General features: G+C 37.4%; 1 protein-coding gene across 3 annotated transcripts in view; it reads right to left on the bottom strand.

The window, feature by feature from the left end:
• The window catches only part of JMJD1C (jumonji domain containing 1C), a 167090-nt gene that overhangs the window by 110418 nt on the left and 43812 nt on the right, over positions 1-12860 (bottom strand). For 2 of the 3 annotated variants that reach the window (XM_074593126.1, XM_074593132.1), the window contains exon 2: positions 1711-1875. In XM_074593126.1, the coding sequence (XP_074449227.1) occupies positions 1711-1875 (165 nt within the window). Of the gene's footprint in view, positions 1-1710; positions 1876-12860 lie in introns of those variants that run through there. The other variant, XM_074593130.1, reaches the window with a different exon arrangement.

Below are 12860 nucleotides of genomic sequence, written 5' to 3'. Positions count from 1 at the left end.
TTCCTTCTCATGCCTATCAGTTCCTTCAAGAACATAAACACTAAAACAAGAATAAAAAAATTATGAGACAGATATCGAAGAAAAAAAAAAAAACAACAACACGTTTCTGCCTTCTGCTGGACCAGGACAAGTTTGGAAAAGTCTCTACTGAGAGAAAGGTTGGACTAAAACGTCTTCACAAATTAGTAAGCAAAGACATACTTTTAACTTTGGGACAGGATCAGCAGCCAGACTAGAATACTTTCTAGAAATACACCCCTTCTAAACTCAAGAAGGATCTCTATTCTAGAGGGAGAGATTAAAAGCATGTAAAATAGCAGAGTACTTAGATACTAAGTTCTAAATTGCTAACAGATTTTAAAATACCTATCTCAATCAAGAAGAGATGGGTGGCTTCAAAGGGCAAATGACATGACTCCCTGAAACTAAAAATTCTCGCTCAAGGATATACTAACATGAAACAGAAAATTTGCCTGTACAAGCAAATACATGAAAAAGCCTGTACATCCAGAAAGTTAGCCTGTTTTACTCAAGCACATTAGCACAAACATACAAGGTGAGTCAAGTAGAAGTATTACCCAAAGAGGAGATAAGTCCATCCTAAACCATCTAGGCATCTCTTCCATAACTAAGCTTTCTTGAACCACCTGCTTCACGACCATCAGCATGACAGAATGTTCTAACCACAGCTCCAGAAAAGTAAATCATGCAGCAGCATTTCAGAAAGTCCATCAAGTGCTCAGAGATGAGAATATGAAGGGAATATGTAAATGAAACACAGATACAGCTAAAGTCTGGGGGGGGAATCATCTAAATTCATTACAACTACAAATTTCTAAAAACCCAAGACTGAAGTTACAGATACTAAGCTTAATATCAAATATATCTAATACTTTCCTTCACCGTTTTGACAAACTTGTCGGAGCTCCCTTTCACCTGCCAGTCTGTGAGAAATCTTCCCCAACTCTCTACAAAGCAAAAACATCCAATATAGCAGGTTCCTGAAATCTCATATCTGTTTGGCTTTTCTGAAGGCTTTGACAGCATTATTAGTTTCTTTGGAATACACATTTATTGCTTATTAGATTATCTCATCAGATCCTTAGTATTCATCAAGTCTATCTAAAGGCATGTCAGAAATGGACACAACCTCCTAGCAGTTCCCTCAGCAGCTTTAATGTTTGGGCATTAATGCAGATAAAACGAGAGTCACAAGTATCATCTCATAAACCAGGCAAGCAATTATCACTCACTTTATTGATCTTTGCTCACTTTTCTCATCTTTCTGAACTCTGACCTGAATTCTAGATACCTTCTTTGTGGGAGCTGAGTGTAATCACAAGCCTAATGGTTTATTTTTCACCTTAGTTTCAATCCTCCACAGAGGAGCAAGATGTGTAGGTGGTAAGTTTGTATTTTTGAGATGCTTTGACTATGAAAGTGCCATTAGTTCTATTATGTCACTCAGAGACTACTTTTGCAGTGCTCTAAGTTGATTTAAAAAAGGAAGATGAGTGACTATTAATCACATCACTCCCACCCTTTCAACACAAACATGCTTTATTAGTATTTTCTTATCTTTTTTTACCCTCCTCTCCCTCCATGCTTACCACTTTCCACCACCACGTAAGTAACCTAAACAGTTTCCTAAGAAGGACAGAACCGAAGAGATTAAAATAGTTTAAAAAGGCAATTGCTCGAGTATCTTACCAATGCAGGCCATTGAATTTGTTTGATCTTTGATCCCTGAGTCTGGCTTGGGTCCTTTCTTTTTGCCCAGACCAGCTGGTACTCCACCAAGAAGGCTGCAAAATCTTCATAAACTTTAACCCATTCTCGCTTTTCCCATTCAAGGTCATCAAATTCCACATACACCTGGGGAAATTTAAGAACAGGAGAGGACATACATTATTACACATACACAGCACTTGTGCACCTACACGCACTTTTGAAAGCATGCATTTTAAAATTTAATGCAAGAGCTTAATATTACCCATTTTACTGTCAGGGTACTGAAATTATATAATCAGTTCCTGCACCACAGAAGCATTTTTTCTTGGCAGTGAACTTGTGCTGAAGAGAAGAGGGTTACATTTCCTAAAATATTACTGTTAACATTGGGTATCTTATCTCATGAATGAAAAGTTTAAGTATTTACTAGTATCACTCAAGTAATACACATAGCTGTTTACATATCAGTAAATAAGTTTTAAGAATACTTCTCATTCTCAGTGCAAATACTTGTCATATAACACAAACCAAGCAAAGAAACGCTTTCAAGGGAAAAAAATACATTTGGAACAGAACTAGAAAGGGCGCCCTGAGCCTGCAGACCCTGCTACTACAAGCAAACCCAACACACTGCACTTAACAGAAGCGGCTCAGTTTCTTGCCATTTCTCTGCTTCTGGAATACTGCTCCTTTGGAGGGAAAAAAAAAAAACCACACACACATTTTATTTCCAGCTAAATTTATTTGGAGCCGGTTTGGAGCTATTTGATCTTGTGCCACCCCTGTCCTGTAGGTTATACAGTTCTCCCCAACACATTCTTAGAGAACAACAATACCCTCCCTCAGCTCATTCACTAAGCTAAATATGCCAAACCTTTTGTCTCCTCTTGTAAAAAGAGGGAACTCCGAGCCAAAAAGCTATGCAAAAGCTATCTGCATTAGCAAACACAAACCCTTCTAAAAGCATTACATTTCAAGATTACAGAATTTATTTAAAATAATTTTAAAAATCAACATAATAAATTATTTTCTTTTCTAAATTGTGAGAAAATTCATAAGAAAAACCAGCTGGCATTATAAAAAAAGTCACTGCTTGTCACACAAACTGGATAAGGGAAGAAGCTGAAATTCAGGAGAGTAGCAAAGCAATCAGCCACACCCCAGGCCACTTCTGAAACTGGAGTTTCTTCCTCTATCTGCGTCTAAGAACTTAAATCACCGTCACCAAAATATTCTTGTCTTTTTAAATTTGGTTAATTTTAGGCCTGCAACATACTTCCTCGTCTAGACTTTCTGTCTCACACTTTCCAAACGTGTACTACTGTTTCTCATCTTGTGCTTCTCCCTTCTGTATACACAACTTAAATTTGCACCAAGCTTTTTTTCAATCCTGTATCAAAATTCATCATCCCAGTTCCCCCCCCACCCCCGCACAGATACTCTTTTTTAACCCATATTACTCCCATTCTGCTCCTACACACTCCCTTCTTTTTCCATTCCCTCTTTGAAGCATCAGATTAAGAAGATAGCTTACTGCAGCTACTTTCTTCTGTGACAGCCCATTATCACATCTCCACTTAAAATCTGTCCAAATAAAAAGGAAGAAAGTGGTTTCTTCTCCTGTCAGGCTATGCTCAGTCTATCCCATTTATTTCACTGTTCCCCTCCTCACAACCTCCATGAACTGCTCACTGCTCCAACCACAGCTATCGCTCACTGCTCACCTAACTTCTCATCCACCTCTACCAAATGCTGACACCCGAGCGTCCCTGTCATTGTGCACGCTTGTTGTCACCAATATCATATTCGTGGTCAACTGGTCTTTCCACCTCTTATCTTACATCTCATTTTACTACTCATTTTCTTTCTTACCTGGTCTTAATCGCTGGGTCAAGGCAGAGTGCACACGGGGCAGCTGTCTGCATTAAATATTGTTCCTTTTTATTTCCCCAAGGCAGAGCTTTCCCTCTGGATTCACCACCTCGACATCTGGAATTTCTGCCATCTGCCTGCTGCCTCTCCTTTGACATTTCAATTACCCTAGCTGATCAGAGTCATACCCCATCTCTGCATCGCCTTGTTGATTAACACAACTACTCCTTTACCTGTTCCTTTTGCGCATTTCACTCACTGAGACTATCAGGAAACTACCGCTAGTCTTTGGGGTGGTATCAGAATCAGCCCCATAGGAATAGTTTGTATATAAAAATTATCCTCTCACCTCAATTGTTTGCTATGACAGCTATCACCTGTTATTCCAACAAAGCAAGTAGAAAACAGCAGCAAAACCTCAAACCCAAAAATTTTAAGTTGACACCTTTCACTAAAAAGCACTTTTTAATGACTTAGTATCTAGAAGTTAATTTTAAAATACTTAATAAATTTGCAGAATAATGATTTCCTCAATCAAAACAGAGTTAACAGCAAACATAGTGATGCTTTAAAGCGCTGGCAGGAAAGTGAAGCATATCTGAAATCATCTCAGCAGTAGTATCTTGAATTTGCAGCCACTTTGAACTCCACTAAAGATAAATTTATTTCTGCAATTGGTCAAATTACAAAATTTAAAGACAACCTTCAGTGACAGTACAGCCAAAACCATTCACTAAAGTCACCTTCCTCCTGGCTCCTCCTCCTCCTGCAAATTCCACTCAATTATTCTGGACCAGTCAAATAATTTTGTTTTAATATCTGGAAAGATATTTTACTTGGGTAGTCTATAACAGGGCACAAGAGGTTAAGCGCCAGACCTCACACAGCACCGAATAAAAAAAAAAAAAGGGGGGGGGGAGGAGGAAGCAAGGGGAAAATCAAGCGAATAAATGTTTTTGAAAAACACAGATAAATCTAAGCCCAAGTTAGCAGTTTAGAAACCACCACACTAAAACATACTGTATCTTCTGGATGCTAGCCAAAACTTGTGGATAACTGTGATACAATCTAGTGTCTATGTGCAAGTTTTGCACCCCAAATAAACTGAAATCCAGTGCAACGACAGTGGGAGTTATTGCTGAGCTATCTGCAGAGTCTCCTGGCACCATATAATTAGATCTTCAAAGGAGCAGTTCCAAGAAAAGTGGAGAATGGAGCATGGCGCAGAGCCAGTCTGCCATTGCCCAGGGCACCATATTCCTGCTCTAGTATGATACACACACAACCTTACTTGGGAACTACTTCTGCCAGCTTCCACCACATTCAGGTTTCAATGCCAAGACTATTAACTATCTATTGGCTTTTCAAAGTTCATTTTTGAAAGGCAGAAACAACACAGACAAAACACAGAGCCCAATCCTTTGCCTATTCTCTTTTTTGCTGGGAAATACTTAAATCGGGAAAATCCGTTATGAATTTTTCTCAGGCAACAGTGAAGCCTCTGAAGAGCACAGGCTTCCTCCTCCTCTGCACGCTGATCTACCACTCAGACAAGAGCAGTATCCCAAAGAGCACAACTTATGAAAGAGAGTAAAAAAGGGAGAGAAGGGAGGAAAGGAAGCAATCCAGCAATCTACGCCAACAAAATAAAATGCAGAGCCAAAGTTAGACACCCTAAGGAGTGCAAAGGCTGAAAATACTTAATCTTTCTTACTTCACTGATAAAAACTCTGTACAGCAAGAAACTCTACAATATTTGCGTCCCTAAGAATGAATGTTGATTTTGAGATTTTTTTCAGCCAAATTTTGCTTCCTTGCCTTGTCAGCTATACAGAAGTTTGTGTTCCCAGAGAAACTGAAGTATTCTCACCACGTATGCATTCACTTGCATAAAAAGGAGAAATTCCCACCGGGATGATGTTATATTTATAATTGGCATTAGTGTGCTAATTTTGTAAGTCACTACTATTTCCAACAGGAAACAGCATAAGCTTTTAGCATGCTTTTCCAAGTAAAGCAAGACAATAAATTAATTTCCAATGGAGTCAGCCAAACAACTGCAACAAAATATTGCCATTTCAAAGCCAAAACACAGCAATCATGGTGAAATTCTCTACATGCAGTGCTGCGATCCAGAGTTTTCCAGTCACTTCTGCTCCAAATGAACACGCCTGACCAAATGAATTCTGAAACCCTTTAAACTGTCACGAAAGCAATGTTGACTTCCAGAAAGTTTGACTTATCATGCTAAAAAGCATAGTCCATGCACCATTCGCTTTCTGGAAACTAGCTGAGTGCGTGGATGCCGTTTGTAACTCCCCCACACTGTAGCAGTGTACAAGTTGCCCATGGGTCGGCTAGAGTTGAAGACAATTGCTGCGTTAACAACCCAAAGGCTGACTTCAGGTTAGGTTTGCCCTGGCAAGAGCTCCAGGCAATACAGCTACAAGAATCACAAAAAACTTGCATCATTTTAAGGCAAAGTGATCTCTAGTAACAAGGAAATAGAGTGCTGTATAGCATTTATTTACTAAGTAGTTTCTAACCCAGTGTACTAAAATGATCTATACACTTGATTTGTATTTAACAGAATACAAGTTCTGTTTTCTGTCCTAAGGGAGGAGTGTACAGTCCCCCCTTTATCACCTGAAGATAGCTAGTAAAATATTTATTTCTAGGAACAAAAAAAAAGTCAAGCAATTTTTCTTAAGATGTTTTTAATAAGGCGAAGAAAACACTTCTACTTTTGTGCCACATCGAACAGTCTTCCATCAACAGAAATTTGGCTACTGACTTCAAGGCAAGTGCCAGGGCACATCGCATTGAGTTTCATTCATAACATTTTTTAATTAAGAGACAGAATATTACACCATATGCAATTACAATGTGTATATGCTTTATACACCATTTGTAAGAGTTGAGAACTCAAAACTCAGGTGCTAAAAATTAACTGTGGAATTCAAAAGCCTTAGTTACACAACTTAAAAGATATACCTGAAACTCTTAGCATGTAATCAAGCATCAAAAATCAGTTGTCAACTTTCCAACCTTGTGACGTACCATCAGGTAAATACAAGAATGTAAACCTGTGTGTAATTTAGCAGAAATTTACTTGAAAATATGCAGGTATAAAAAAAAGTTTCAAATGCAGTAAGTAAATTTTTTTGTGGGATTTGGGGGGTTTTTTTGCTTGTTTTTAAAACCCATGGTACCATCATCAGAGGGAAATAAAATTTCACATTTGGGGCCTCCAACTTACACATAGTAACTAAGAGAATGAGAATCCAGCATAACTGCAACCTGCACACTTTAATTCTGGGGCACATAACATTTTACGGGATGTTTAAGAATGGCTTATTCTTGGCCCAGTAAAGAGGGTGCTGGGAGTCTCCTGGTTTTGAGAGAAAATCTACCTTCAGAAAAGAAAATCCAAGGAGCCAAGCAAGCAGCCAGTGCCTCCCCTTCCTGCTCGCAGATGGAGGCAGCAAGTGCTGGTATCCCAAAATGAACCACCACGGGCAGCGATGCGAGTTTGGAATTGGTAGGAAGGTTTCTGGAGGTCAGAACTCCACACAACTGGGACAGTTTGCTTAGCTCTCGTGGGCTTTATTGGCATTGTATGTAGTTGAAAATTAAAACAAAGTACACTAGGCTCCAAAAAATTTCTCCATCTACTTACTGAGATGGATGTGATTGCCAAATACCTAACCGGTATAAACTAAAGCTAGTTGTAGGTACACAGGGAATGGAGCCAATAAGAGTGTTTTTATAAAACTTAATCTTCCCATTCTGTTCTCAATATCCTTGCCTTTTCAGGTTTTACAGATTGTTTCTTTGAAGGAAATGGCATTACCCAGCAGCCAAGTCTTTCTAAATATATCTTTAACTAATCAAATGCAATCAAAGCACAATTTACTATGAAGCAAAACAGCTTAACCCAGTAAAATTATTACTGTGTTATACAAGTGCTACCCATTTCCGCATGGAAAAGTGGTGAAACAGCAACCAAAGACAGCAGTAGGATTTTTTTGTTTAATAAAGCACTTGCAATGTTGTTCTATGCTACCAAAATTTCCTCAGTCCTTCACATTAGCATTTCATAGTCACTCTACATTAAAAAGAGCTCATGAAAGAATCATCATAGCCTTTCCTTTATATGTTGAAATGCTATATATTTGCATTTTACAAACTTTTCAAGCAAAACAGTACAGAAAAAAAAGTATTTGAAAATACATTGGCATCAGTCCATACAGCCTAAAAACACCCACAACAGCTGGAATAGTGGCAATAGACTGGTTTTAAACTAAGGATTAACTTAATTTAAACTTTAGGATTACAAAATAGTTTATTGCCTCCATGTATTCTTACTTGGAGGATTTCTACTGCAAACCGGAGGCATGTTCATTCTTTAGTACAAAAATCTAACTTCTATTTGTAGACAAAGAAGTATTTAATTTCAACAAAAATATTGTGTACTGCGTATTTTTTAGCAGGGGTGAGTGGGCACCCACAACACCACAGTAAGTCTTTAGAAGACTTGAAAATGTTCTTGATAAAGCTGGTATATGTTCATTAATCAGACTTTTACAATTCTTCCACTATATAAGGAACATAACAGCTTGGCTCAAAAATGCAAGAGCTCTGCACGTAACTCTCAAGCACTAGGAAAAAAGCTGTAGAATCAGATACACTTTTTACAGGAAAGAACACTGAAAGCTCCTTAGAAGATGGGACAAATCAATAGTGTTGGTTATTTTATGCTATTTCTGCACTTGAAGAAAAAACATGAAATTATTTGGACAAGTATTCAAATCTGCACATCTGTTTTGATTATTTGTGGAGCTTGCAAGTAGTAATAAGAATTTAACGGCATAAAATTTCATTTTCTCTTAAATGAATCATAGAATACCAGTTTGGAAGGGTCCTCAAGGATCATCTGGTCAGACCTTTCTTGGCAAAAAGCACAGTCTAAACAAGGTGGCCCAGCTCCTTGTCTAGCTGGAAACAGAAAGTTCTGCTACTGATTTGATTTTTGAGACAGAAGGGGCATCTTTTCAGGTGAGCTGCGGAAGTCAAAAGTACAATTCTTCAAAGATTAAATGCCCTTTGACACACCCTATTACCATGAAACATCATACTCATTATCCTGAAGACTTAAATTCCCTGTTTATTCAAAGGAAAATGGAATAGATGTATTATCCCAGAAGAAGTCCTCAGTTATAACCTGGGAAGTTGAAGTGTACAAAAAGAAGCAGCTAGTTCGTTATCTGCATGGTATTAAGCCTTTCTTGTTTCAGAACTGCCTGGAAATCTTTTTTTGTGTGGCATGATGGGTTTGGGTCTGTCCAGCAGGAATGGATGAACGCTTATATTTCTTGTAAATCCCTGAAAGACCCTGCATAACAGCATCCAGGTACAACTCCTCTGAAATACAAAGAGACAAGCCCTCCAAAACCACTACTCTCATTGCTGAGGAAAAAATAAAATCTGCAGCCTCAGGATCATCTGCTCAAAATTTATAAAACTATATAGAGGAGCCTGTATCCTTGCTCTTGAGACACAGTGACAGACACACTCAAGCTGAGTCCATACTTGAAACTGCCAATATGGCTCAGTGCACTTCATACATGGAAGAATAAGGAAGACAACCCTGCTGTCTCAACAGGCTTCTGAATAAACTGGAGATACACACTTGCTGGAAGACATGTCAAATACGTGCCACGTGCAGGAGGGAACAGGACCAGATGTAGCAAATACATGCTTCAATAAACATGAATTTTCAAGATAGCTTCCTTTTATCAAGCTTTAAAACATAAAAATCTGACAAACACAGAGATCTTAAAATAAAAACAATTATTTATTTCAAGCTAACAGTAGTCTCAAGATACATTATGGGGAATAAACATAGAAATTATCAACATGTACAGTTTATGGTTAATTTTGAAACCCTAATTCTGCATTCCTTGAAATGTCTGCTTAATGCTGACAATAAAGAAGCTTTTGCAGAAAAGATGCAGAGAAAAATGCTTGGAAAACTGAAGAAAAATACCAGTATTATTGCAACAGCCTGCTTCAGTCTGCAGCTTGGATTGCTAAGCAACCAGCACATCACGTAGAGCATAAAGTAAGATTGCGGGGAAGACGACAGAACAGAAGTGCATCCCACTTGGATGCCCCAATACCATCTTTGAAACATTTAAAACACACGTGTCCTTCCTCCATCAATTTAAAATGCATATTCTAAAGAGCGAGCTGAAGGGAGAAAACATGAACTACACTGAATTGCAAGAAAAAACACACTTGTATGCAGTTTAGAGTTTTAAATGAGTTATAGATTTGTCCCCAATACAAAGACAATTCACAATAGTGTCAAATTATTTTAAAAGCTGTTTGAATCACTTAGGTATTTAAAATATTTGACATACCTATTTTTCAAATCTTTTTACAAACTCAGAAATAAATAGCAAAGTGAAGTGACATGCAAACCAGAAATATGACTCTACTGGACTTACAAAGAAACCCAAGTCAAATAGCACCATTTTCAAAATGTTTTAGATACCAAAAATACACTGACTTTCTCATCTAAAATGAGAAACGAAAGTGACGTCACAATTTTAAGAAAGCATTAACTATTAAATCGTAGCAACAACTATTTAAAAAAAATACCCATTACACAAAAACTTCCTGGTCCTTCAGGCTTAGGGGAAAAAAAAAAATCTTTCAAATTTTCCTTCTCATCACACAACACAGAAAACTTTTCTTACTATATTTAAATTTCTAAATGCTAATTCCTAAAAACAATTGTTAAGAAGCATACAGACAATAGAAAGCCTACATATTCAAATTAAAAATAGAGAGAATTTTAGTTTTGAATCAGACATTTGTGATTTTCTAGATAAGGTGAACAAAAAAAAATTAAAAATTTAACTATTTAGCTACTTAGGTGGCTAGTTAAAAGCAATTCATATGTGCAAAAATGTGCATTTTTAGTGTTACACTAAAAGGATCAGCACCCGTCATTTAATAAGGAATCATGATTGCTAAGTCAATTTAAAAAAATTACAGTTTTTAAACTGCATATATATATCTCATATTTGAAGATATGACTAAAAAACAACTGAACGGAGATAAGACCATTTAAAATACTAATTATTAATTGTTAAATATTAATGGCTTTCAGTCAATTTTGACAGTGCAATGGCTTGTTAATGAAGATAAAGTTTGTTTAGCAGGTTGTCAGTAGACACAAAGCGCTACAGAGGCTGAAATAAAGTATGTGGTGAAAGAAATAGGTAACTTCCCAGTTAGAATTCATGATTTGCTATTGCTCCCTATCCCCAAAACACGAGTTCGCTACAAATAGAAATCCACCTCTCTTGAGGCAGGGACTTCAAAGAATCACTTGGCTGTAGCCTTAGCTAGCAAGGTACAGCTGTAAAACCACTCACAGGGAAACAGGACAACTTCACTCCTCCTGGGACAGCCTGAACACACACAGCTAGAAATTAAGGACATGACCAGGACCTAAACAGAGCACTACAATGATTACATGAGTTTTTCTGATGCCTCACTCCAGCTGAACATCCCAAACCTGAACCATCACTACAGAGAATCAATGGAAGTGCTAAAAGCTCAAGGCTTTCCCAGTTTCTACCAAGACAATCCAATTAGCTAACTTCAACAGGTGAGAAGCCAAAACAGTCACCTTTACAAGGTTCAAACGACTAAACTCTAGATTAGACCTGGAAGTATTTATCAATATCTATCCATACCAAGGTTCGATCTGTTTTGTATGTTGGTATGAAAAGTTAATCCTCCCAAAACCACAGTGCAGAGCCTGAATAAACACTGCACTCTTCAACAGCAAATCTTTCTTTGAGGTCAAACAAAAAAGAGACTGTAAAAGAAACGAAACATTTTGATTTGAGCTTTTGACACCTGTACTTTGAAATCCAGACTAGAAAAAAAAAAAGACCAAGTGCATCTCAGCTGCTCTGTGTGTCCACATCTGTCTCCAGACAGTAGGCCAAATAAACCAGGAGTGGGCTCACACTTTCTTCTTTGTCAGATAAAGCCAGGAATACCAAAAGCACATCAGCAAAGCTTTAGCAAAGTGACAGACAACATCAGCGAAAGCTAATCAGCAGATTTTGTTTGTACCAGAGACATTTTCCCAAGGCCTAGTTCATACCACGAGCAGGAATACAATCAGACAACCTCATATAATTTATTGATGTTCTTTGGTCAGTTTACAGGAATTAAGAGAACTACAGAGAAATATTAAGAGAGTAATCAGGAAACCAAGAGAAAATTTCACCTACAAAATAGAGACAGTATCTTGTATTTTATATAAGTTATCAACTACAAAATGGTAATTTTCTGTGTTCTGACATCAACACAATATTTGCTCTCATAACCAAGATTATTAGCCTTAAGCAACAAGCCAACCAAAGAAATCTCATAAGGTAGATGAGAAAATTAAAAAAAATAAATATCTTCGAAAAGCATCAAGACAAGAATCCTGAAAGGTAAAAGAAAGTTAGTGAAACATTTATCTACTTCATAGATTACCCACTAAAATGTTGGAAGATATTTTCCAGATGTTTTTTCTTTCATAATAGGACTACAATACTTGATTTGGGAAGTTTCTCCAAGTCCTGCCTAAATCACCTCTAAGCAGTATAATAAAGACAGTTTCTAAGTTCTTCTAGCTAAGACACAGAGGCATTTCACTTTTGCTGTTATGCTCAATTTTTGTTTTTGGAAGTCTGAGCTGCACTCTTCTTAAAGTCTTCTCCTTTAGCGTTGTGGTTGTTTGTACTCAGTGCCATCTTGCAAGCTGAATTACTCTTTTGTTGGTTTAGTCAGGGATGGCTTCTTGTTACCATTCCAGCCTTCAGGTTTCAATCTCCTCTGCAAGTCATCTTCCAAAACTACATCTCTATTTCCTTCACATTGTTGATCTTTCTCTAGTCCTTCATACTGGAGAGTCATCACTCATTCAAAAATAGACTCACCTATAATCTTTCTGATGTAGCTAAAAGTTTGAAGAAACCTGCTAACAACGGATTCATAAACGAAACTTACAGAAGTCTACTTTCCTCTGCATTAACTGCAGCATTAGAGAAGAAAAATAAAATCTGTACTAATAAGTTGAAGCTTCAAAGTATTAAGATTTTTCAGGTGTATATGTTCTTCCTCTATTCTTCTTTATTTTTCTTTTCAGAAGAGGTTAGACTTTATACAGAGAACTGGGT

The sequence above is a fragment of the Larus michahellis genome, chromosome 6 (genome assembly GCF_964199755.1).
Source record: "Larus michahellis chromosome 6, bLarMic1.1, whole genome shotgun sequence".
NCBI classification, from domain to species: Eukaryota; Metazoa; Chordata; class Aves; order Charadriiformes; family Laridae; genus Larus; species Larus michahellis.
Note: the sequence above shows the minus strand (reverse complement) of the source record. Positions and strands in the feature narration are given on the sequence as shown.